Source organism: Chiloscyllium punctatum, chromosome 22, assembly GCF_047496795.1.
Source record: "Chiloscyllium punctatum isolate Juve2018m chromosome 22, sChiPun1.3, whole genome shotgun sequence".
In the NCBI taxonomy this organism is placed as follows: domain Eukaryota; kingdom Metazoa; phylum Chordata; class Chondrichthyes; order Orectolobiformes; family Hemiscylliidae; genus Chiloscyllium; species Chiloscyllium punctatum.
In genome coordinates, this window is record NC_092760.1 from 86,574,381 (window position 1) to 86,601,955 (window position 27,575).

Consider the following 27,575-nt stretch of genomic DNA (forward strand, 5'->3'; position numbering starts at 1 on the left):
GCAAGGGTCACTTGACCCAAAACATTAACTCTGATTTCTCTCCACAGGTGCTGCCACACCTGCTGAGCTTTTCCAGCAATTTCTATTTTTGCCTGAAATCTTCCTAACATCACTATGGGAGTATCTTCATCACACGCACTGTAGCAGTACATGCGGACAGCTCAAGGGAAATTCAACATGGGTAATGAAAATATCATCATATGACATGCTAATGATGCCCACATCCAACCAACAAATTAAAAAACTACAATTTAATCGAATTAAAGGACTTTGGGAAACTATTCCGAACTGGAACATGCTTGTGGTACACATGCATATGAGCTAATAAAGCCATATAAAGCCATACTGCAAGAAATTATAAGTGCATTTTTTATTTTCACGAAATAGGAAGAAGTTCTCGGGCCTGTGGAAGAAGAGATGGTCTCTCTAAAGCTCACTCTTTCTCTCTCCCTCTCTCATTCTCTCTCTTTTCTCTCTCTCTCTCTCTGTTTCTCACTCTCTCTAGTAAAGCATCCACCACTAAAGAAAGTTGATTTATTTTATCCTACCACTTGCTTTAAGCTCTGAGTTTTAACTGCTAAGTTGGAAACTTTATTCTGTGAGCCTTGTGAAGAAGTGAAAGAGCCTGAAGGAAAAAAAATCAGAGAAGTGAAGGACTTGGGTAACAAAGGCAATTCCCATCAGACCCTGAGGACTCTTCTGGTCTCTCTTTTATAGGAAGAATGTTGTGAAATTTGAAAGGATTCAGAAAAGATTAACCAGGACGTTGCCAGAATTGGAGGGTTTGCGCTACAGGGAGAAGCTGAATAGGCTGGGCCTGTCTTCCCTGGAGTGTCGAAGGCTGAGGAGTGACCTTATAGAGGTTTATAAAATCATGAGGGGCATGGATTGGGTAAATAGACAAGGTAGTTTATCCAGGGTCAAAAACCAGAGGGCATAGGTTTAAGATGAGAAATATAAGATTTCAAAGGCACCTAATGGGCAACATTTTCACACAGAGGGTGGTGTGTTCATGCAATGAGCTGCCAGAGGAAGTGGTGGAGGCTGGTACAATTACAACATTTAAAAGGCAGCTGGATGGGTATATGAATAAGATGGGTTTAGAGGGATATGGACCAAGTGCTGGCAAATGGGACTAGATTAATTTAGGATATCTTGATGGCATGGATGAGTTGGACCAATAGGTCTGTTCCTATGCTGTACATCTCTATGACTGTACGATTGACGCCATAGAACATTTTCTCCAGTATATTCTTCCCGCCTTCAATAACACCATTATTTTCTTGTCTGTCTGCACTGGGGTTTTAGAAATGGATTAGCATTTTAACTAATAGAATTATATGTTGGCAATTCATATCTATGTATCTGTCATTGCAATCTATGAATTTGTAATAAATAGTAATTCCTGTTAAGTATAGAAGCCTGGTCTGGGTTTTCTCATGGCCTGGGTCTATCAGAAAGGTAAACTGGGACTTTGTGTACTTTAATATGATATTGTGATGGTTCTGGAAGTAGCAGGGCTTGATTTCTAATGCATTACCCAATGAGGCGTGACACAGTCCAGGAACTCCATGAGCAGGTAAAGTGGCACCAACATGCAGTTACACTGTGAATAAGTCTGTTCGTAATAGTAACAATAAAACCTGGTTCACCACATCAGTGAACAGATAAAAATTGGCTCTGGCCTGTATTCCCCAACTGTTCTGTTTTTAGGCAAGGTCAACGTTTATGTTATATTTTAAATTCTACTGTGGGAAGTGAGCATCGCTAACAAGTGATGGACGAGATGCCTGGGTGAGGAAGACAAATGTACACAGTGGCTTTAAGGGGCACCAAAGCAAAATGTTGTAAAGGTACAAGAGGGGTATGGCAGTCAAGTAGGACTAAGTGAAGATTGAGGATACTGATGGGGGAAGAGTTAAAAACAATGGGACAAACACAGGAATTTTGTCCATTCCACAGAAGCACCACAATTTACAACATGTGAATGGATCTATTCAAGGTGGTGCTGACCCTGTGCAACTCCTTATAAGCTTCCTACAGCAGATCTAACCCTAACATTTCTTATAACCGTTCTACACTTTTAAACTTAAATTCCTAGCACACGTCCTGTGAGACATAACCTATGCAAGTTTTCTTTCACCCTATGATCTTTATGTCCTTGCTTAATATAATCTGCCTGTACTGCTCACAAACAAAGCTTTTCACTGTACATAGGTACACGTGACAATAAATAAATCAAATCAAATCAAATCAAAGAGAGTGTCACCCACTATATATTTCGGTATTTCATGTGATGATTGTAATGGTATTGTAAATTGTACTAGCAATATAACAGGTCCTTTCTAATGTATTATTCAAGTCACTTTCTTTTAAATGCTATTTCTTCTCCATATCTCTTTGCTCACTATATTCACTTATTTACAACAGAATATTTATATCTGCACTGTATGAAAGAGTTATTTAACAATTGTTTCTTTCCTGATGTTTAACATAGTCAATGCATGGAGCAGATCCTCCAACCCCAGACCTACAGCAATCCAAAGGAAAAGGTTTGTGAAGGAGCATGAGAGCAAAGGAATAAAGAGGACTTGCTCATCTGATTCATCTATTCCAGTTAAATATTGGTGAAACCATGCATTCTGGTCTCCTGCGCTCTTTTACAGTTCACCATTATTATTAGTTTCGCACCTTAGCATCCTTAAGCTTATCCCAATTGGGCGTAATGAAGTACCAGATTCCATCTCCAGCACCCGGCAAAGTAATCCCTCGGATTAGAAGGATGACAAGGACAACATAGGGGAAGGTGGCTGTGAAGTAGACAACCTGTGAATAAAGGGCAGAAACTATATTTGTTTATTTCCAGTCAACAAATGGAGCCAATCATAGCTGTAAAATTACAGAATGGTAAAGTGCTAAATGAAAGGATAACATGACCCACCTTTCCTGATGATTTTATTCCTTTTGCCAGGGATAGATAAACAATTATCCAGGCCAATAACAGAGTCATTGCTAGCTCCCATCTTATTTCCCCAGGGTATTCAATCCCATCAGAAATCTTTAACACAAAGTACCTGTGAAGAGATGATAGCAATCAGGAAATTACTGCATAATTTAGCAAGACGTGAATGCATACAGAGACCGAGGGTAATTCTTGATGTGTGATTATCTAAAGCGGGTGGTATTGCCTGAGCTGCCATTTTCTCATCTCGCCCCATTTTTATTTTACATTGAATGGATATAAATATTGGCACAGATAGATAACTGACTGCCAATTCATTTCACCTGTTTTATGCAATAGCACACAGTATTTGTCTGTCCCTATGATTTTATACTGTAGATATAATGAAGTATGTGCATGTTACTTAGCCACTCAGTTCTATCCCTTGTTCCTTTCAGCTTCAAGCTTTCATTTCATGTAAGTTTCTCCAATTAAGAATCAATCTGATGATAGGAGACATGCAGATGACTGAAATATCAAATATGCTTACTTTCTTTCAGCAAGTTTCCAATATGAGTATAACAGTGGTTGCATTGCCAGGATCAAAATAGTCACACAATTATTATCATGTGGGGGATCTTTGTAATTAAACACCTCTGCGATTTTTACCCAGTAAATCCACCTCTCCATTTTCCTCTTACTACTTTTCCTCGTACATCACTCCTCAGCAAACATTAACATCATCGGTTTGCTGTTTCCCAGGTTTCTGTTTGTACGGTTGTTCAGATAACCTCTCAAATACTGAGAACGGGAGCCCAGATGAGATCGTCCTTCTGCTTTCCTCCCTGCCTCGATTTTGTCAGATTTTTCAATTTAAAAATAAATTATAGTGTTCACATTAAGTGCCCCCCTTACTTGAAGTATTCTTCACTGCCGCTGACAAAGGTTTTGTTTATTGGCTGGGTGTAATTCACCATGGTGACATTGGAAAAAGCAGAAAGGCAAAATGTCGAGTTTTTAATCTGCACACTGTTCATATCTCCAATTATGCAGGAATCTGTTGGAACAAGAGAAGTCATGTTAATGTGTAAATGTTATGATTGATTCTGTCCACTAATTTTATTGACTTTCCATATCATCTGCAAACATTTAAGTTAACATCTTGAGCCTTCAATATTTCACAAAGCTCTGACACTGAAGACAGGAAATGCTTCTAGAGAATATTTATTGATCAAAGGATTTCTTTTGATTAACGCACTGAGATATAACTTCTGAGTTATTCTGAAATAATGTTAAATTGTGTGCATTGATATAAGGGTTGCTCAAGTTATTAACAAAATCATGTTTTTCATATTGAAGAATCTTACAGGAATATGCTCACATGGATTATCAAAATGCAAAATCACTTTTGCACCAATTTTATGAGAAATATTGTATTAAAACATACTAGAATTATATGTCTCTAAGACACAATTACTCATGCATATGTATGGAATGACACAGTATGATGTTTATTGCATGGCGCAATGCAGTTAGACCTACCTCTCCACAGCATATAGTGCCCATACACGGAGTTTCAATGGATAATTGAAGTCACCATATCATCAAAAAAGAACAGACTGCTTTCCTTTTCATAAGGGTCAAGCTGTGCTTTTATCCTAGACTACAGAAATATCGACAGAATGCCCACTTACAGACCTTTCCCCAATCGCTTAACCCACTTTCTTACTTGCCTTATGGAGAAGTGGTGAGGTATGAGTTTGAATGGTCGAATCTTGAATTGGATTCAGATAGTGTGCTCCAACTCCAAGACCCACGTAAGAATTGTTAGAGATGCACTGAACATATTTCACAAAAGGGGGATGAAATTAGTTTGTCCATTGTTTGGTTCGGTGCTTTCATCAATGATGCTTGGACAATGTCAAAAACAATATCATGAAATGGCAATCATTTTGAAAAGAATTGTGACATTTGTTTTCACAGATTGTGTTATGTCTTTGATGGATTTATCTGGCGTTTGACATCCTGAATAGTGTCCTTATTATTGACCTTTTGGATACCACAAATATCTCTGGTTGCCATGTTACAGCATCATACAGTTCAAGAAAGTGCTTGAAAGTAACAGTTTGAAGGTAGCCAGGTATTTTTCCCCAATTGAATCTGTACGCATTTCTTTGTTATGCTAATTTTAGTGTAGTCCTTCAAGACCATCAGATTGCTCTGATCTTTTGTCACCAAGGTTTTCATGCCAGTTCAGATACACACCCAAATAGATCCTTTTGTGTATCAGAGTTGCAAGACATGCAACAAAAAGACTTCCCCCCCATTTTTGTGCAAAAGCTTTGAATAAGTGAATTGGACTGGAGATAATAAGGGTAATGGTTTCAAGAAAAGAAGTTTTAAGCCAACATAAAACTATTACTCAACTCATGGCATACATGTCTTTTGACAAAGTCATTTAAACAAGTGCCTGCATTTATCTTTTGATGAAGCAGAGCCCAATCTATTGCACTATCAATACACACAAGGGTGCATTGTAGAAAACTGTCTTACTTAGCTCCTTCCGATACGTCAAAGACCAGAGGAACATTACATGAATTCAGAAAAACTGATAAGGATATGACACTAAAGTGACAGTATTAACCAGAGGCCAAATATGCAAATGTTACCCAGGTCTTTTTGTCTACTTTGAAGAGTTTGTTGTGAAGCTCTGTTACAGCTCTCCCTGATGGGGAATGGTAAAATGTAGATGCTATTGGAAAGCAACCAACAACAATGTCCTCACACACTTCATTGTGAGATTTTCTGCAGTCTAGGCCACTGCAGAACATTTATCAAGCACAAGCTCAACCCTGCATTACCATCTCAGTTCTTTGTGGGTAAAGGGATAGGTCGGTAGGATTTCTTTTGAGTTAGGTTTATTCCAAAGTGACAAAATTGGAACCCATTTGTCAGTCTGTAGCGGGCTTGGTTACTACATATTCAATGACACTACAATGATCTGTTGAATTTCAAAGAGATGACTCGGTCAGGTAGGCTGGATCGTGAATGAGGGATTCTCAACAGGGGTCCTAAGCCTGACTAAATAACTGCAACTGATGTTGAAAACCAAAACTACAAGCAGGCTGATATTAAATGGAGAAGCAGTGGGAAACATGCAAGTGATCTGTGATAGCTAAGAAGGATAAACTTAGCCAGTTGAACTACTTGCACATTCATGAAGTTCAACAAAACATTATTTTTTGCCAGAATTCTCAAATAATCTTGAACCCCAGAACACAGAAGGTTGAAGGATTATTGATCAACATTCTCAAGAAATTAAGGAGAGCAGACAAACATTTTATCCACTGTTCAGGGAGTTTAGGACGAGGGGATGCAATTTGCAATTTTGAACCAGAAAAGAAATTAGGAAACACTTCGACATGCAATGGGTGGTACACATTTTGGAGATCTCTTCCACAAACAGCAATTACATCAGAGATTGGAAAGAAATTCGAAAACCAAAGGTAAGAGGGAAAATGGGGGAAAAGCAACTTGGAGAGGTTAGGTTATAGATCAGCTTTGATCGTACTGAATGTTGAAACACAGACAATTGTCTAAATTGTGTTCCCCTGTCCTTATGTATCCATGGAGATTTTAAGCATAAATGTACAACAAGCTTAAACAAGTGAGTGTGTCCAAAAGGTGATAACATATGCTCACCACATAAAACAAACATTTAACCTTAATTAGTGCATTCTATAGTCATTTGATTCACAAGCGCTCACACATAATGAGCAGTTTCCATACGTATCAATGCCCAGAAACACTCACAATTTTGGTGTGAACTGTGTAACATGCCACAGTAGATATGGTACAGCACAGCATGCTTTGTGTTGTACAGCACAGTTTTGTATTGAATTTATGCATACATTGTAGCATAACAAAACCAGGAAGTGCTGGAGAAACTCAGCCGAATCTGTATGTCAAAAGTCATATTAGGCTTGAAAAATTAACTTTGTTTCTCTTCCCATGTGACACTCTTGACATCCAAACAACAGATTCGGCTGAGTTTCTCCAGCACTCTCTGGTTTTAATACAGATTTCAATAATTTGCATAATTTTGACATATATAATATGCTCAGTGTAACTTAATTTTGTATATAATTGTAGTAGTTTTGTACATACGTTGGAACAGTATGTTTTGTATCTTGAAACAAATAATGTAATAAGCACGTCATACATGCCATGATATACATATGATACATGTACATTGTGTGTTAAACACCATGTAACACGTGTTAAATATCTTGGACCAGTCTATAATAGATAATATATTGTGGTGAATGGTGTTATGCAGTGCATGCACAGCAAAATATAGTGTGGTGAAAATTGTATGGCACAGCGTGATTGATACCAAGTAGCAACAGGATGTGTATTGTGTAACACAGTTAAATCTATTCTATATAAAACTGTGTCTACATTGTAGCAACACAAAATACTATAATGCAACATTTACTATGTAGCACAGTTTAGAAAAATCCATGTCAAGCAGTATGTTAACCAACGTGTTATGTATAAGTGACTTCATATTCTGTTCATACCTTTATCTTAACACCATTTTTTCTGGATTGAAATCAGATCATTTACCCGTAATATACTCCAGAAGATGGAAATTACTGGTACAATGTAGGCATGATGGATTAACACACTTGTACTGAAACTGTTTCTCTGCAGATCTCTTTAACGGATCCAGCAACTCATTTAAACTAATGTCTGGAAATATGAATTAGATGCTAGCCTACTTAGTGTGTGTACATTCATGTGGCTAATATTACGTAGCAAGTTAGTACATTCACATATGAAAATGATATTAATTGCAGGCTAATGGAATCACCAAAATCAAAATCCCTGAAATAAATGGAACATCCTGGTTTAATCCAACCTCTCAGTTATCTTTCGTTTCAATAATCTAAGAACAATTTTAACACCCCCAATAATTAGTCCTTTTCCTTAGAGTTCACAAGTATGATACAAGCTGTTCAAAAATAGATGCTGTTGAATCAAAGAAATATTTGCATTTATGTAGCACCATTTACAATCTCAAAACGTCTCAAAGTAGTTTTTAATCAGTTCACTACTTTTTAAATATTGTTACTGCTGTGCTGTACCCAATTTGCACACAGCAGAATCCAAGAAACTGCATTGTAGAAATGGCCAGAACAACCTATTTTAATTTAGTTAAAAAACACACAACACCAGGTTATAGTCCAACAGGTTTACTTGGAAGCACTAGCTTTCGGAGCGCTGCTCCTTCATCAGAAGGAGCAGCACTCTGAAAGCTAGAGCTTCCAAATATACCTGTTGGACTATAATCTGGTGCTGTGTGATTTTTAACTTTGTTTACCCCGATTCAACATTGGCTCCTCCATATCATGTTTTAATTTAATTGCTGAGGGGTAAACGTTGCTCACGATAATGAGAAATTCTCTCCAGTCCCCCTCTGAAAAGTGCTGTGGGAAACATTGTATCAACCTGAAAAAGGCAGCCATGGTCTTGTTTTAATGTTCCATTGAAAAGATGGCACTTCCAACAGCGCAGCACTCCCTCAATACTGGACTGGAGCATCAGCCTAGATTTCTGTGCTCAGTTTCCTGACTGAGCTTTGAACTAACAGTGCCATTACTGACTCAAGGCTAATACACTTTGCATTATTAAAATAATATAATCACACAGTGCTGCATTTCTCATATTAGAGGTGCAATCATGAGATAAGGCAAATTGCAGATTAAAACAGCAGATTTTGTAAAGCTGACATGTGCAGTTCAGTTATGTTAATATGCAATAAAGCACAGGCACAGCATGATGCATGCATTAAAAAATGTACACAAGCATTAAAATTTCTATGTATGCAAATATGCATTAAAATCAATACCAAAGTCATTCTGCATTACCTTTGATCTTAAAGCATTTTTTTTTGCAGATGAGTAGTGACAACGTGGAATGCATTACTGTCTGCTGTTATCTGCCAGCTGTTAGGTTTAACCCATAATACTTTTATATTACACTGTGATTTTCCAAAGTTAGCAGCCTTCATTTTCCTATTCTTTAAGATTTTGTTTCTGTGAATAAATTAATGAGATGCATCATTAAGATTTCAGTCTGGGTATCGGAAACTGCAGGAACATTAAATGAAGGTCTAGTTTTGCTAAATCTTTCTGATTAGCTTAGTCCACCCCTTAGTTTGAAGTGCAGGAACGTCCAACTCAGGAAGAGCTGGGATCAGACACAAGATCAAGCCTCCTCTACTTTGTTCCAACAATGAGCAGTAATTCAAATTAATAAAAACAGCATCCTCTGGGCCAATGTAAGTAGGTTGCTCCTCACTCTCCCCCTCCCCAGGACCTGTCAGCAAGACTATACATTTCTATCATATTAGGGTCAGAACAAATTCATTAGGAGCTAAATTAAGATTATTGAGATTAATTCCACTCAAGACCCTACCACCTGGTATATAAATATTTCATCTTGTCAGCCTTGGCTGGATTCAAAGTCATTCCCCTGAGCTGAAATAACATTATCCTTATTTGGTGTGCCTTTAAAGGCCTTCAGAGGTAGGAAGAAGTTACATATTCATCATAGCAATCAAAATATAATTATACTGCAGCACATCACTGCCAATTCTCTGACACATTCTTTCTCTAAGCATGGCTTCTCATTTGGAGTGTGTCAATTTACTCCAATAGTCAATGGCGACATTGGTATGGCAGCTTATTAGGCATCAATACGGTGGCAATTGATGTATTGACACAATTACATTATTACTGATGTAACTTGGTGGCACATTGGTAATCATATTCTTTAAGCGCAGTTCAAACTGTGCATCTAAAAAAAAAATCTGAAGGTACAGAATTATTATAGAACAGAGGCAATCTAATTCAATGGTTCAAATTCTGCCATAAAGAAAAAAGGTACATTTCTAACAATTGTACAAATGTATGGGCTCCGAATCTCAGTCGGTAATGAAGCAACTGCATTGACTGCTGAAATGGATGGAATCTGTCCACAAAGATCCAGCAATCTCATTGACGTGGATTGACACTTTCCCAGCAATAGTTTTAACCTAGGAGCACATTAAGCGGATCTCCAGGTATCCAGCAACAGTGATGTCGTCAAACATGATAAACAGCCAATCACACTGAAGGAATCTCACAGAAAGTAAACTAAGAGATAAAATGCTCTGACTATTCCTTACTTTTAATTACAGAGAGTCAAGAAATTGAATGGGTCGTTTAGAATCCGAAATATCATTGAAACAGAACATTTTCCCAATATCTTTTTAACATTGTGGCATTTTTTGACATTCCACATATATTTCATTAGTTTTTTTTAGAGATGGTAAGGCTGTTCAGGGATAACCACAATTGTAGTGTGCCACTAACAATCCAAGAACACTTCATTCAACAAGATATGATCTTTTTCAAGGGTTTTTACAGCAAGGCTAATAGTGTAATAGAGCAATTTCTCATTAGTTTGGAAATTCCTATTTGATTGCAACTTATGGGGAATTCAGCAGCACTCCCTATAGAGAAACATAAAATTACTGATAACTCCTGGATTTCCACCTTTAACTGCACATGCAGACACTTGAGAAGCTGGAGTTTCAGAGGAGTAATGATAGTGAACACCAACCATTTCACCAGTACAGCAAAAGCTGTGCCTATGTAACCAAGAAAGTGATTTTGGAGTCTCTGATATTTGAGAGTGTTGTTGTCCTTAGTGAAATCATGATTGCAAATTTGAATTGGTTTACAGAGGGCAAGCAACTTTCTTTACACAGTTAATACTTGCCCGAAACTTCCATGCTTATTGAAATATTCAGTCAACTAATATTTTTTTACAATCATATTATCTGCATTTTTATGCAAGGTAAAAATTGAACTAATTTAGTATGATGACAGTGTCTTTTGTTTATTACATTTCATCACTGATCCTTTAAAATCATTAATTGCAATTGTATATTGGTCCAGCTCTCCTGGGATCATAATGGTACATCTCAGTAATATCATTAATGAGTGGGGTGTTTTAATTCAGCGAGCTGCTCACAGTGGCACTGAGAGTGTACTTATGCTATTCTCACAAACATTGCCACAAATCTAAATATGTTTGAGCTGAATGGGTGGGATTAAGTGTGGCAGTTGAAAGATCTATTCTCAAGGAAGCCATAGATGTGGCATTTTGAAATGACGAGGATGAATACTTGGTTATGCCCTGTTCTGAACCATTGTTTTAAGAACACAGAGAGATCAATCAAATGGCGATTTGTTGGCCGTCATGCGACTGTATCCGCAGTTGATTAAGAACAAATTTAGTATTGGTTTGGAAAACAAACCTCCACCCTCTGAGCCACTGGAAGTAAAATTAGGGCATCTGTAGCAAACAAAATGAAGGAAAATGAAGGTGCTTAACCTTATTGGAGGGTTATTTATAGAACTTTAAGTTAAAAAAGGAATAAAATTCAATTATACACAAACATAATGTTGACACTCAAAAAATTATTTAAACACGCCTATGGCCCCACAGATGTGTGCAAACACTGAAAATGGTATATTTCTCACTTGCATTATAAGGATATTGTAAACAATAACAATTATTGAGCATTGTAGAGAAATATAAACCTTTACACATTTGAAGGAAATTCCTTAACATGCATTACGAGCTTGTTCCATAGCTTTCAATGTATCTGGGCTAAGCTTAAGTCCGTTTATAGTCAATAGGCAGAACATGCTAAATTGGAGTAGATAAATTTCTGACACCAACTGAAAAAAGAAAAGAAGTTGCCACTGAGGTAGCCTGTTGGCACCAAATCAATGTGGGCCTTCCTGGCTGGCATCACTAATTACATCCATTCTAAGGTTATTGGGATCATTGGCTCAGGAGAGCTCTGTAGAATGAATACCTTTAAAAGTAAAAGATTCTGACATTGGTCCGTAACGATGAAAATTTATTGCTGACAGTACCTCTGTACAGTTACTTTCTTCAGCTAGCATTATCTTTCGACACAAATTAACAAGTGTCAAAGAAAAGTGGGAGTGATTAGAAGAATGTTTTGCACAGATAATGTTCTGACAGAAACGATAGTCCAGAAGTAAAATCCACAAAATCTTTTGGATGGGTTCAAGTAAAGATTTGGAAATAAATATTTTGTGAGACTTTGGTGAAAAGGCAGAGGATTGACAAGGGACAGCTCTTGCAGAAAGCCAGCACAGATTTGATGGGCCAACTGGCCTCCATCTACCCTGTTAATTCATTTGACCATTTTACTTTGTCAATAACTCAAAATCATTAGTGATAAGCCCAAAGACCCATTCACAAGCTACATCTCTTCAAGATCACTGCAGTTACTTGAATTTATTGACCCTCCAATAAGGTAACATGGTCCTACATGAGTGAAGGCAACAATGTATTTAAAATCACACTGCAATCCAAATTATTATAACAGCAGCAGTAAAATGACTAGCAGTAACCTCCTTTCCGATTTCCACTAGTCAGCAAAGATGGATGGAAGTTAAAAGTAAATAAAAGCAACTAAGGCTTAACATTTTGGAAGATGCTGTGGTCCCTGGTGGCATTTTACAAGACTGCTTGTAGTTTTAAGGTATTTTTATGTTGCACAGGTATCCGTGGTGATCCCTGTAAAGCAAGCGCATGTCTTTTTTTAAGAAAAAAACCTCTTCCAGTAGGCAAGAAGATTGGGTGAGTCCAAAGAATAGGTTCTGCAGTGGTTACCCAATAACAGCTTGTGCTTGTCTCTACAGTTTGCAGTGTTCCATCTATTTTCACAGGATGCCCAGGGAAGGACGGGTATGCATGATGCAAAAAGGTAGAAGAGAGTGTAGCATATGATGATGTTGTAGTACACAGCAATCAGAACCGAGATGATTAACATAGCGAGTCCACATCCTACAAACAGAATGAGAAATGAGATAATGTAATATGCAATAAGGCATTTTATTTTAACAAAATCAGAATCAGAAGGAGTCTATGAATTTCAATGCTGTACCTTGTAAGGCAGGAATAGCTTTCCACACTGATATAGGGCCTTGACTAGCAAATTGACCAAGTGCTGTTTCCAGAAAGAAAATGGGAACTCCAGCAAAAGCCAACATCATCAGGTAGGGAATCAGAAATGCACCTAAAGGAGGGAACAATGAATAAAGACACCACTCAGCTTATTGTTGATTAACTACAGATTCTAAGATGTTTTTAAAGCAATGTTGAAACTATGTTATGAAATCTAGGAATATAATGCCATATTTTGTTAATGATTATAATAGAAATTCAAGAGATAATTACAAAAGTAACTTAAATTAGATGGGCCTAATAATAAGAAATGAAAGCATGTTTAGAGAAACAGCGAGAAAGAAGAAATATTTGATATTTAATGCAGAGACAAAATATGACACTGGAGGGCACTATAGGCTCAGCATTTGAGAATCTGTACTTGAACCAAGAAGTGGAGGATATGACACTTATATTTACTGTCACCAAGAATTTCAAGATCCAAATCAAACTGCAGTCATATTATTTCAACTCGGTTGACAGATAAAACTATCCATCCAAACCTCTTGTTTTCTACAGAATAGTCTAGCTGCTGGTGATCTCCAAACCGATTCAATACAGTGGGTGTATCTGGGCTGAATCTAAGCTTTGTTCTCTATTCAAATGAATTGATCTCCGCAATTTATGGCAGTTGTACCTCCCTCAACCGATGAACTCACTTATAATAAATGGGTCAATGAAAATTATACAACAGACACCAGGTCTTAGCAGTAAAGATAAGAACATGGTAAAGCGTAAAACCAGAAATAGATTATTTATGTCTTTATGCTGAATTACCTAGTTCTTATTTTCTCAAGTTCAAATAATATTTCCACTCTCTCAGCAGATACATCTATCTCGGTTTCCTTGCAAGCCTTAATCATGATCTAATTCAGAAATCAGATGGCTCTTTTGTAATAGAAACAGAAAGTGCCGGAGAAACTCAGCAGATCTAGCAGCTTTTTCTTCTTTCCTGTTTCCAGCATCCACAGAATTTTGCTTTTAACTGAACTGTCTTGTAAATTTGGAAATTTATGCAATAATAAGTGATTTCATTAAATTTGGTTGGGGAATAGGGAAGATGTAATTTTGACATTGACAAATAATGTAAAGGGTAATAAGTTCTGAAGAAAAGTCATACTGAACTCAAAACATTAACTCTGTTTTTTTCTCCACAAATGCTGACAGACCTGCTGAGTTTCTACATCATTCTCTGTGATGGTTTCAGTTTTCCAGCATCCTAAGTATTTAGCTTTTACTAAAGGATAATATTGTTGTTTTGGCAAATTGTCAATGTCTGACTTCCAATCAGCAGAAAACTGCTGGAGCAACCACAAAATGCTGGGTAAATCACCAAACTCTTTCCCAGTACAGTCTGCACGGCTGCAATTTTAAACCAAATCCAACAAGAATTCCTAACTTTAACCCTAAACCCAATTCCTGCCACCTTTGTTCAAAGATTGGGCTTTCACTAACGTTTTGGGGTTCGGCTAATGTTAATGCCTAACTGAGGAATCAGCATTGTTTTCCAGATTAAGTAGAGGTCTAGGTAGATATATATTTGACAGGTTCTTTAATGGACAGGGAGTGGTGCAAATTTTTCTACTGCTTCTCCTGGCCACTTGGGAAAACCTTGAGCTTCCCCCTCTGTCCTCCCTCTCCCTTGTGGCTATAATTCTCCTCCCTAGCACTTCAATTTCCCTTGTGCCAGAAGACACTCCTTAAACACCGACAATTTTAAGTGCATTCATTTAGACAGTTTGACTTCTGGATAATTTTACATTGAGTAAAGATATGATGATATTGACAGCTGTTGCTGCATTTGAAAGGATATAATGTTTGATTTGATTTATTGTTGCCACATGTACCGAAGTACAGTGAAAAACTTTGTTTTGCGAGCAGTACAGGCAGATCATAGCAAACTAGGACATAGAGATCACAGGGCACTTAGACAGAGTGAGGAATAAAGAAGGTAAGCAAAACAAGATCGACATTAGCAAGATCAACATTATTTGAAGTTAGAGAGTCCATTCATCTGTCTAATAATGGCAGGGAAGAAGCTGTTCTGGAACCTGTTGGTGCATATGTTCAAGCTTCTGTATCTTCTGCCTTCCAAGCTACAGTTATTTTAAATCAAAGAAGCAACATGTTGGACCTGAAACATTAACACTGCTTCTCACTCCACAGGTGGTGCCAAACCTGCTGAGTTTCTCCAGCACTTCCTGTTTTTTTTTTCAGATTTCTAATATCCACAGTATTTTGTTTTTATTTTTCTTTAAAATGTTCACGAGGTGTCATTGGCTCAGAGGGTATTAATTGCACAGAGGGTAGTTGAAAATCAACCACATTGCTGTCAGTCTAGAGTTACATACAGAGTCCAGATTAGTGTGGTGCTGGAAAAGCACAGCAGGTCAGGCATCATCCAAGGAGCAGGAAAATCAACATTTCAGGCAAAAGGCCTTCATCAGGAAGCCTTCAGGCTTTTGCCCGATACATTGATTTTCCTGCCCCTCGGATGCTGCCTGACCTGCTGTACTTTTCCAGCACCACTCTAATCTTGACTCTGATCTCCAGTTCTCACTTTCGCCTAGAGTTACATACAGTCCAGACTTTCTTCCCTAAAGGGGAGTGAGCCTGGTCAGTCATTTGTAGACAACAATTAACAATGATCATGCTTCCAACTTCGTTTTTAATGTCAGAAATTGATTGAATTTATATCTAACCACCAGTGATGATGAGATTCAAAACCATGACTCTGGAACACTGGGACCTTTTGGATCATGAGTTCACCACTACACCATCACCATCCTTAATAAAGCCAACGTGAGCTCTTGCTCTATAGCAAATCCAGCACTACATAAAATTGAGCAGGCACATCAACAGACAAAGCATTGCAGACACTGAAGAAATAATAATATTGCAGATATCTGTCATAGGTCAATAACTACAAAGTACAGCATTTAGCTGACACACCTGAATTATTTTGCCAAGTCTACATTCAGAAGTGGCAGATGGTGTTTAATTAAGATAAATGCGAGGTGCTGCATTTTGGGAAAGCAAATCTTAGCAAGACTTATATACTTAATGGTAAGGTCTTAGGGAGTATTGCTGAACAAAGAGACCTTGGAGTGCAGGTTCATAGCTGTTGTGGTTCTGTTTGCCGAGCTGGGAATTTGTGTTGCAAACGTTTTGTCCCCTGTCTAGGTGACATCCTCAGTGCTTGGAAGCCTCTGGTGAAGCACTTCTGTGCTGTTGCCTCCGGCATTTATAGTGCCCTGTCTCTGCCGCTTCCAGTTGTCAGTTCCAGCTGTCTGCTGTAGTGGCCAATATATTGGGTCCAGGTCGATGTGTTTGCTGATAGAGTCTGTGGATGAGTGCCATGCCTCTAGGAATTCCCTGGCTGTTCTCTGTTTGGCTTGCCCTATAATGGGAGTGTTGCCCCAGTCGAACTCATGTTGCTTGTCATCTGTGTGTGTGGCTACTAGGGAAAGCTGGTCGTGTCGTTTCGTGGCTTGTTGGTGTTCATGGATACGGATCGTTAGCTGTCTTCCTGTTTGTCCTATGTAGTGTTTTGTGCAATCCTTGCATGGGATTTTGTACACTACATTGGTTTTACTCATGCTGGGTATCGGGTCCTTCATTCTGGTGAGTTGTTGTCTGAGAGTGGCTGTTGGTTTGTGTGCTGTTATGAGTCCTAGTGGTCGCAGTAGTCTGGCTGTCAGTTCGGAAATGCTCCTGATGTATGGTAGTGTGGCTAGTCCTTTGGGTTGTGGCATGTCCTCGTTCCGTTGTCTTTCCCTTAGGCATCTGTTGATGAAATTGCGAGGGTATCCATTTTTGGCAAATACCTTGTATAGGTCTTCCTCTTCCTCTTTTTGTAGTTCTGGTGTGCTGCAGTGTGTTGTGGCCTTTTGAATAGTGTCTTGATGCAACTTCGTTTGCGTGCGTTGGGGTGGTTGCTTTCATAGTTTAGGACTTGGTCTGTGTGTGTGGCTTTCCTGTAAACCTTTGTGGTGAACTCTCTGTTCGGTGTTCTCTGTACCATCACGTCTAGGAATGGGAGTTGGTTGTCCTTTTCTTCCTCTCCAGTGAATCGGATTCCTGTGAGTGTGGCATTGATGATCTGGTGTGTGTTCTCTATTTCTGTGTTTTTAATTATTACAAAGGTGTCATCCACATATCTGACCCAGAGTTTGGGTTGAATTTGTGGTAAGACTGTTTGTTCTAACCTTTGCATTACTGCTTCTGCTATGAGTCCAGAGATCGGTGAGCCCATGGGTGGGCCATTGATTTGTTCGTATATCTGGTTGTTGAATGTGAAGTGTGTTGTGAGGCACAAGTCCAGTAGTTTAAGTATGCCGTCTTTGTTGATAGGTTCAACGTCCTGTTGTCTGTTATGTCTGTCCAGCAGGTTGGCTATTGTTTCTCTGGCTAGGGTTTTGTCGATGGAGGTGAACAGTGCCGTTACATCGAATGAGACCATAGTTTCTTCCTTGTCTATGTGTATATTTCTGATGATGTCCAAGAATTCCTGTGTCGATTGTATAGATTGTTTGGATCTGCTGATCAGGTGTTTCAGTTTCTGCTGTAGTTCTTTAGCCAGTTTGTGTGATGGTGTCCCTGGTAGTGATACTATGGGTCTGAGTGGGATGTCTGGTTTGTGCACTTTGGGTCGTCCATAGAATCTGGGGGTGTTGTTGCTTTCGGGTTTCATTCTTTGTAGGTCAGACCTGGTTATCTGTCCGTTTTTTTGTAGATTCCTCAGTGTGTTGTTTATCCTATTGGTGAGCTGTGGGGTGGGGTCAAACTCCCTCTTTTGGTAGGTGTTGGTATCTGCAAGTAGTTGTTGTGCTTTTTGGATGTACTCTGCTTTGTCCAGGATGACCGTCATTCTGCCTTTGTCTGCTGGTAGTATAATTATGTTCTTATCGTTTCTTAGTGATTTTAGTGCTTCCCTCTCCTTGGTGTTGAGGTTATGTGTTTGTCTTTTTCTTGTTATCAGCGGTACGATACTTTGTCTCACTGTTTGTTGTGTCTCTTCTGTCAGTCCGTTGTTCCTGAGTGTGCATTCTAGTGCTGCTAGGAAGTCTGCTGTCTTGGCGTCCCTGTGGTTGTAGTTGAGTCCCTTGGCCAGTATTGTTCTTTCCGTGTCTGTGAGCTGTCTGTGGGAGAGGTTTTTAAACCAGGTGTGTGTTGTGGTGTCCTCTTTGTTGTGTGTTAGTTTGGCCATTTTTTCTTTGAGTGCCATTTTATTGCGGTGTGTTGTCCTGTTCTGTCCTATGGTGACGGCCTGTTCTATGGTCCGGGTCCATTCCTGATTGGTGGTTTTTGAAATTAACGATTTTTGGCGGGCAATTTCTTGTCTGTATTTGTGTAGTCTGTTGTGAGCATCTGTAATCATTACCTGGATCATCCTGAATCCGTTCTGCCTGGCTGTGTCCCTGGCTTGTGGATTGTTGACTGGTGGTCTGTATCTGACACATGGTGGAAGGATTCAATTCTTTCGGCATTCATGCAGGAACCGGAGTTGTTCGTATGTGGCGCTTAGGCGGTTGGCACAGGATTCCCATTTCCTGGCTTGTCTTAGCGTCTCTCGCCCGTAGGTGTTCAAAGTTTGGGAGAAGATTTGTAGCTCGGGCGCTCGTTGTTGTTCTGTTCGCCGAGCTGGGACTTTGTCTTGCAAACGTTTCGTCTCCTATCTAGGTGATATCCTCAGTGCTTGGGAGCCTCCTGTGAAGCGCTTCTGTGCTGTTTCCTCCGGCATTTATAGTGGCCTGTCTCTGCCGCTTCCGGTTGTCAGTCCCAGCTGTCTGCTGTAGTGGCCGGTATATTGGGTCCAGGCTGATGTGTTTGTTGATAGAGTCTGTGGATGAGTGCCATGCCTCTAGGAATTCCCTGGCTGTTCTCTGTTTGGCTTGCCCTATAATGGGAGTGTTGCCCCAGTCGAATTCATGTTGCTTGTCATCTGTGTTTGTGGCTACTAAGGAAAGCTGGTCGTGTCATTTCGTGGCTAGTTGGTGTTCATGGATACGGATCGTTAGCTGTCTTCCTGTTTGTCCTATGTAGTGTTTTGTGCAGTCCTTGCATGGGATTTTGTACACTACATTGGTTTTTCTCATGTTGGGTATCGGGTCCTTCGTTCTGGTGAGTTGTTGTCTGAGAGTGGCTGTTGGTTTGTGTGCTGTTATGAGTCCTAGTGGTCACAGTAGTCTGGCTGTCAGTTTAGAAATGCTCCTGATGTATGAAACATTTGCAACACAAATTCCCAGCTCGGCGAACAGAACCACAACGAGCACCCGAGCTACAAATCTTCTCCCAAACTTTGAAGGTTCATAGCTCCTAGAAAGTGGAGTTGCAGGTAGATATGATAGTGAAGAAGGCATATGGTGTGCTTTCTTTTATTGGTCAGAGTACTGAGTACAGGAGCTGGGAGGTCATGTTGCGGCTGTACCAGGACATTGGTTAGGCCACTTTTGGAATATTGCATGCAATGCTGGTCTCCTTCCTATCAGAAAGATGTTGTGAAACTTGAAAGGGTTCAGAAAATATTTACAAGGATGTTGCCAGGGTTGGAGGATTTGAGCTATAGGGAGAGGCTGAACAGGCTGGGGCTAATTTCCCTGGAGCTTTGGAGGCTGAGGGGTGACCTTACAAAATCATGAGGGGCATGGATAGGACAAACAGACAAAGTCTTTTCCCTGGGGTTGGGGAGTCCAGAAATAGAGGGCATCGGTTTAGGGTGAGAGGAGAAAGATATAAAAGAGACCTAAGGGACAACTTTTTTACACACAGCGTGTTGCGTGTATGGAATGAGCTGCCAGAGGAAGTGGTGGAGGCTGGTACAATTGCAACATTTAAAAAGCATCTAGATGGGTTTATGAATAGGAAGGGTTTGGAGGGATATGGGCCAGGTGCTGGCAGGTGGGACTAGATTGGGTTGGGATATCTGGTCGGCATGGACGGGTTGGAGCGAAGGGTCTGTTTCCATGCTGTACATCTCTATGACTCTATGACTCTTTGTGCCTGAACAAATTTCACTTCCTTATCAGCTCATTTTTAGTGTTAGCATTGACTGTGTTACAGCATCCAAGACCCAACATTTAAAAAACACTGGAAGGCAATGATGCTGTGACAGGGGTCTGAAACCCAGGTATCATAGAATTATCTACCAAGATTCAGGGTGAAGGTCTATCACCACCTTTACAGGGCATTTAGCAATCTGAAAGAATTGCCACCTTCCCCAAATTGTCCATTCAATTGTGAGCAAATTATGTGGAGTTTTGTTTGGGGACATATGGCAAATGTGGTAGGACAGCTTATCACCACAGAGCTCCATTGTAAAATATTTGGCCAGAAAGCCAAGATAAATGAAAATAAATTATCTTTTATTCGTGATGTGGAGTGCATTCTCTGTAAGGTTGGTGGAACCCGATTCAATAGCAACTTTCAAAAGGAATTTTCTATGCTAAGAGCATTTTCTAAAAATGTAGAGCTATTGAAAAAAGAATAGGGGAGCTAACTTAATTTGTAGTTCCTTCAGAGAATTAGCAGAAGGATAGGTTGTGTGGAGTTAACTATTTCTTGACATAGCATCAACAGACATGCACTATCTAATGTAAGCTGGAGGAACTGCAGCTCATTTTCTGCTTAGGTACTTTACAGCCTCAATATTGAATTGGGCAAAAGTGAGGACTGCAGATGCTGGAAACCAGAGTTTAGATCAGACTGATGCTGGAAAAGCACAGCAGGTCAGGCAGCATCCAAGGAGCAGGAAAATCAATGTTTCGGGCAAAAGTCCTTCATCAGGAGGAGCACCCAATATTGAATTGGGCAACTTCAGATGATGTCCTCCATTTTGATTTAACCCATTCTATCCCTCTATCCCTTCAATAGACGATAGACAATAAACAATAGGTGCAGAAGTAGGCCATTCTGCCCTTTGAGCCTGCACCACCATTCAATATGATCATGGCTAATCAGCCTAAATCAGTATCCTGTTCCTGCCTTATTTCCATAACCCTTGATTCCACTATCCTTGAGAGCTCTATCCAACTCTTTCTTAAATGAATCCAGAGACTGGGCCTTCACTGCCTTCTGGGGCAGAGCATTCCACATAGCCACCACTCTCTGGGTGAAGAAGTTTCTCCTCATCTCTGTCCTAAATGGTCTACCCCGTATTTTTAAGCTGCATCCTCTGGTTCGGCACTCGCCCATCAGCGGAAACATGTTTCCTGCCTCCAGAGTGTCCAATCCTTTATTAATCTTATATGTCTCAATCAGATCCCCTCTCAGTCTTCTAAACTCAAGGGTATACAAGCCCAGTTGTTCCAGTCTTTCAGTGTAAGGTAGTCCCGCCATTCCAGGAATTGACCTTGTGAACCTACGCTGCACTCCCTCAATAGCCAGAATGTCTTTCCTCAAATCTGGAGACCAGAACTGCACACAATACTCCAGATGTGGTCTCACCAGGGCCCTGTGCAGCTGCAGAAGAACCTCTTTGCTTCTATACTTAACCCCTCTTGTTATGAAGACCAGCATACTATTAGCCTTCTTCACTACCTGCTGTACCTGCATGCTTACCTTCATTGACTGATGTACAAGAACACCCAGATCTCTTTGTACTGCCCCTTTACCTAAATTGATTCCATTTAGGTAGTAGTCTGCCTTCCTGTTCTTGCCACCAAAGTAGATAACCATACATTTATCCACATTAACCTGCATCCGCCATGCATCTGCCCACTCACCTAACCTGTCCAGGTCACCCTGTAATCTCCTAACATCGTCCTCACATTTCACCCTGCCACCCAGCTTAGTATCATCAGCAAATTTGCTAATGTTATTACTAATACCATCTTCTATATAACTAATATATATTGTAAAAAGCTGCGGTCCCAGCACTGATCCCTGCGGTACCCCACTGGTCACTGCCTGCCATTCCAAAATTGAGCCGTTTATCACTACTCTTTGTTTCCTGTCAGCCAACCAACTTTCAATCCAAGTTAGTACTTTGTCCCCAGTACCATGCGCCCTAATTTTGCTCACTAACCTCCTATGTGGGACTTTATCAAAAGCTTTCTGAAAGTCCAGGTACACTATATCTACTGGATCTCCCTCGTCCATCTTCAGAGTTACATCCACAAAACATTCCAGAAGATTAGTCAAGCATGATTTCCCCTTCATAAATCCATGCTGACTCTGACCTATCCTGTTACTACTATCCAGATGTATCATAATTTCATCCTTTATAATAGACTCCAGCATCTTTCCCACCACTGAGGTCAGACTAACTGGTCTATAATTTCCTGCTTTCTCTCTCCCACCTTTCTTAAAAAGTGGTACAACATTAGCCACCCTCCAATCCATAGGAACTGATCCCAAATCTATCAAACTCTGGAAAATACTCACCAACGCATCCACGATTTCTCGAGCCACCTCCTTCAGTACCCTGGGATGTTGACCATTGGGCCCCAGGGACTTATCAACCTTCAGACCTAACAGTCTCTCCAACACCAATTCCTAGCAAATATAAGTTCCTTAAGTTCAGGTCCTTCAGCCACTGTTACCTCAGGGAGATTACTTGTGTCTTCCCCAGAGAACACAGATCTGAAGTACCAATTCAATTCTTCTGCCATTTCTTTGTTCCCCGTAATATATTCCCTTGTTTCTGTCTTCAAGGGCCCAATTTTAGTCTTAACCATTTTTTTGCCTTTCACATACCTAAAAAAGCTTTTACTATCCTCCTTTATATTTTTGGCCAGTTTACCTTCGTACCTCATTTTTTCTCTGCGTATTTCCTTCTTAGTAATCCTCTGTTGTTCTTTAAAAGCTTCCCAGTCCTCCGTTTTCCCACTTATCTTTACTATGTTATACTTTTTCTCTTTTAACTTTATCTGTTTCTTAACTTGCCTCGTCAGCCACGGCCACCCATGCCTCCTCCTAGGATCTTTCTTCCTTTTAGGAATGAACTGATCCTGCATCTTCTGCATAATACACAGAAATATCTGCCATTGTTCCTCCACTGTCATCCCTGTTAAGGTATTGCACCATTGAACTTTGACCAGCTCCTCCCTCAATACTCTATAGTTCCCTTTATTCAACAGAAACATTGTCACTTCCGATTGTACCCTCTCCCTCTCAAACTGCAGATTGAAGCTTATTGTGTTATGGTCACTACTTCCCAATGGCTCCTTCACTTCGAGGTCCCTGATCAATTCTGGTTCAGTGTCTTGCTTATGTGGGTTTACTCCAAGCACTGCTATTAACACCTAATGTTAACACCTACCCTTCCTCTATGACTCCTCCTCTCTGCTACCATTGGCACTCCCTTTGACTTTTGCTCGAGGTCACAATTCTCATCTGTTCCACTTGCTCCTTCTGTCCTAGCTCCTCCCACCCACTTTGGCCAACTGCATAAAAACTTCCTTTTTACAGCTCCTTTTGCAATAAAAGGACGTACGGTACTCAAACCTTTAGCTCTGTTTCTCCCCCTCCTGCCAGAACTGGTGAATCTCACCAGCATTTTCTGTGTCCCCAGAGCTCACAGTACTTTTATTGTACTGGAAGCTTTATCTGTTGGGTGGGGGTGGAGGTCCCAGTTGGAAAGCAGCTTTTTTTCTTGAAGCAAGAAACATATCTCCCCACCTCACCACCCACGACCAAACCCCTCCAGCCCACGCCCCCAACACACCCACACACCAAAATTGAATTTCCTATGTAGCTACATCCTAAAATGCATAGTACTGGAAAGATTTGATTGGATTACATCTCCTACAGTGTGGAAACAGGCCCTTCGGCCCAACAAGTCCACACCAACCCCCTGAAGAGTAACCCACCCAAACCCATTTCCCTCTGACTAATGCACCTAACACTATGGGCAATTTAGAATGGCCAAATCATCTAACCTACACATCTTTGGACCGTAGGAGGAAATCGGAGCGCTCGAAGGAAACCCATGCAGACACAGGGAGGATGTGCAAACTCCACACAGACAGTCACCCAAGGTCGCAGTCTAAGGATGAGATAGACGATTTAAAACTGAAATAAGGAAAAATGTCTTTACCCAGAGAGTGGGGAGCCTGTGGAATTCTCTGCCTCAGAAAACAGTTAAGGCCAAAACATTAAATATTTTCAAGATGGAGTCAAATATAGTTGTTAAGACTAAAAGGATGAAATGGTATGGGGAGAAAGCAGGAACAGGGGACTGAGTTGGAAGACCACCCATGATCATAGTGAATGGTGAATAGTGATAGGAAGGATTTTATCAAAGCTGGAGAGGGCTCAGAAAGGATTTACCAGGTTGTTGCCCGGAATGGAGAGTTTGAGTTACAAAAAAATGTTGGGTAGGCTGGGACTTTTCACTGGAGCGCAGGAAGTAGAGGGGCGACCTTATAGAGATTTATAAAAACATGAAGGGTATAGATAAGGTAAAGAGCAGGTGTCTCTTCCCTTGGGCAAGGAATTTCAAGATTTGGGGATATATTTTTAAGGTGAGAGGAGGAAGATTTAAAAAGGATTGGAGGGGCTTTTTTTTTACACAGAGAGTCGTTTCTGTGAATGCAGGTGCAGTTACAACAAAAGATATTTGGATAAGGTCATGAATAAAAGATGTTTGGAAGGACATGGGCCAAATGCAGGCGGGGCGGATGGGGGGTGGGGGGGGAGGGGGGAGGGGGGGAACTAATGTAGTTTGGGATTATGGTAAGCATGGACTGGTTGGACCGAAGTGTCTGCTTCCACGCTGTCTGACTCTAAGACTCTATGAATGGTGGAGCTGACTGGAAGGGCCGAATGGCCCACTCCTGCTCCTATTCTCTCTGTTTCTACGTAATAGGGGTGCAAATCAGATGCGCGATTAAATAAAACAATTGGACCTAAGTTATGAGCCGATTGTCCCTGATGGCTGTTGGGTAGAAAAGTTTGAACTGTGGAAATGAAAGGGCAGCAAACTCCTCAACTTTTATCCTGTTCAGGTCGGGATCATACACACGCCCATAACCAGAACAACTCTAAGGGGTAACGCCGTTCCTCTACCGGGCCATTTGGAATCGATTGCCCTCGGTGCTCTTCTATCTGAGGAAGGGTCGCAGGACTCAAAATGTTAACTCTGATTTCTCTGCACAGATGTTGCCAGACCTGCCGAGCTTGTCCAACAACTTCTGTTTTTGACCTCAAACCTCTCTGGGGCCTGTCACTCATAGTTTTAACTTGTCTTTAGAATGTGCCACTCGAGCGTATTGAAAGCCCCTCCACGGAACTTCAAAGTTAATGGATCACGTACCCATTCCGCACGTGCTAATGAAATTGGCAGAGAAACTGAGTGCAATTTCACGCAAGTGAATTGTTGCCTCAAATTTTGGACGCGAATTGGGGATTTCACCCCTCAACTCCCCCACCCCACCATACTCCGATTCCTGATAACATCATCACTACAGCATCTTGTAATTTTAATAACCCAGAGGCATACTCGAAACTATAATTAATTCTTTGCAGATAAACAGGGCCACTTCCTCCTCCTAACAGGTTTCACATCTCTGGGTGAGGGTGATAAGTGCAGCGCATGGATATCACCGTGAAAGCAGCTTTAAACCCCTCTTAAAATAAGATTTCAAATCACATTTACAAAGTGCTGCAGTCTCTGACACGTGTAAATATTGCTGGCGGTTAGTGGTGGAACCAAAGGCAGCCAGCATTCTCGCGAAGCCGACATTCCACTTTAGTGAGACTTAATTCGCCGTTGTCGAACTGAGAGAAATTTCACAAAGACAACACCAATTTTAACGCCTGCGTTATTTTGAAAGAAAAAAAGCAAAGTCGAAGGAAATGATCACCCGATGCTGAAGCACAAATATACCTCCTGATTCATTGAAAGTGTTAAGCCAAATACATTACATCAAGGAGAAATCATAAAGGCATTTCTTTTGAAATAAGAAAATGTTGGCCCTTATCTTCAAACTTGGTATACAATCCACCAAGTGTAGCTCTGAAAGGAAACCGAAATGTTCAGGCAGTTAGGGGGTCATTTCTGTGCACTGACCCAAACACTGGATTTTGACAAACACAGGAATAAATATCCCGTCCTGTGAAGTACAGACCTTCGGAATTAGGAACTGGAGTAGGCCACTCGGCCCATCTAACCATTCAATAAGACTGTGGCTCTTCTGACTGTGGTCTTTTTTGCATTTCATTTCCGTTACAGTTTAGTCTATAATTCATAGAGTCATAGAGATGTACAATGCCCTTCGGTCCAACTCGTCCATGCTGACCAGATATCCTGACCTGATTAGTCCCATTTGCCTGCACTTGCCCCATACCCCTCCAAACCCTTCCTTTTCATATACCCATCCACGTGCCTTTTAAATGTTGTAATTGTACCAGCCTCCACCACTTCCTCTGGCAGTTCATTGCACACACACACCACCCTTTGTATGAAAAGGTTGCCCCTTAGGCCCCGTCTCCAGTACATGAATACCATTTTCTCTTCTGATAAAGAACCATCTAGACTCAAAACGTTAGCTCTCTGTCTCCACGGATGCTGGCTGACCCACTTTGATTCCCAGCAATTTTTGTTTTTGTTTTCAGAACAGATTGCAGCGGCTTCAATAATTTGCTCCTACCGTTTTGTCTCCCTTATTCTATCTTGAATTACAGTCTCTCCCCAATTTGGGAATGTGTGCTTTTGCCGATGCGTGTCTATGAGTAAGACTGTTAAAAATGCATACTTTTTGCAGCTGGAGCTGGCATTTTCGCGCGAAGAAACCTATTTGTGACAGAATTCAAGCCGAGAGCGGTTATCTAATAGTATTTTTTCGAAGTTTTACTAAACGCGAACATTCCAGATACTGGATTAGTGGTGCTGGAAGAGCACAGCAGTTCAGGCATGTATTTGGTTTTCAGCATCTGCAGTCATTGTTTTTACCTCCGCGAACATTCCAGATCCGACACAACTGAACGGGTGTTTGAGAACTGTCTGTACATTCTGGTACCTTTTTAGAGTTGCACTTGGTGGATTTTATATCAAGCTTGAAGATAAGCTCCAACACTTTGCAACATTTTAGATTTTAAACAAGAGAACGTTTTGATTTATGCAACATATTCAAAGGTCAGTGAGCTGCCTCGTGCTAGCAGTCACTCAACTGGGGGATCTCCAAAATGCTAACTTTGAAACACAGTTCATCTCCATTTCTGACCAACATTAAGCATCAAGGTGCTCATTGCGATTTCGGCAGGTTGTCTTAGTTTAACTGGAAGCACAACTGTCGGCACCCGGGCGCCAATCTTCTTCAAAAGTTCGACAACACTGAACCGAGTCAAAATCGTAACTCAGTCCAGCTCAGTGAAATGAAACAAAGAACTGCTGATAGGTTGGAACTAATTCCTACAGATGCTGGACTCTGTACTGAAAAAAAACCTACTGGAGATCACAGTGGGTCAGACAACATCCATGGAGAGAGGGCAAGCGAACGTTTCGTGTCTAGATGACTCTTCATCTGGAAATCCGACACAAGCAAGAACAGAAAGTGCTGGAGAAACTCAGCAGGTCTGGCCTTCTCTGTGG

General features: G+C 40.5%; 1 protein-coding gene across 4 annotated transcripts in view; it reads right to left on the minus strand.

Annotated features, from left to right (window-relative positions):
* slc6a5 (solute carrier family 6 member 5) overlaps positions 1-27,575 on the minus strand; it is a 65,197-nt gene that overhangs the window by 29,880 nt on the left and 7,742 nt on the right. For all 4 annotated transcript variants that reach the window (XM_072592763.1, XM_072592760.1, XM_072592762.1 and 1 more), the window contains 5 exons: positions 12,984-13,115; positions 12,710-12,883; positions 3,857-3,998; positions 2,942-3,074; positions 2,692-2,826 (listed from right to left, as the gene is read on the minus strand). In XM_072592763.1, coding sequence (XP_072448864.1) covers positions 2,692-2,826; positions 2,942-3,074; positions 3,857-3,998; positions 12,710-12,883; positions 12,984-13,115 — 716 coding nt within the window. The remainder of the gene's footprint in view (positions 1-2,691; positions 2,827-2,941; positions 3,075-3,856; positions 3,999-12,709; positions 12,884-12,983; positions 13,116-27,575) is intronic.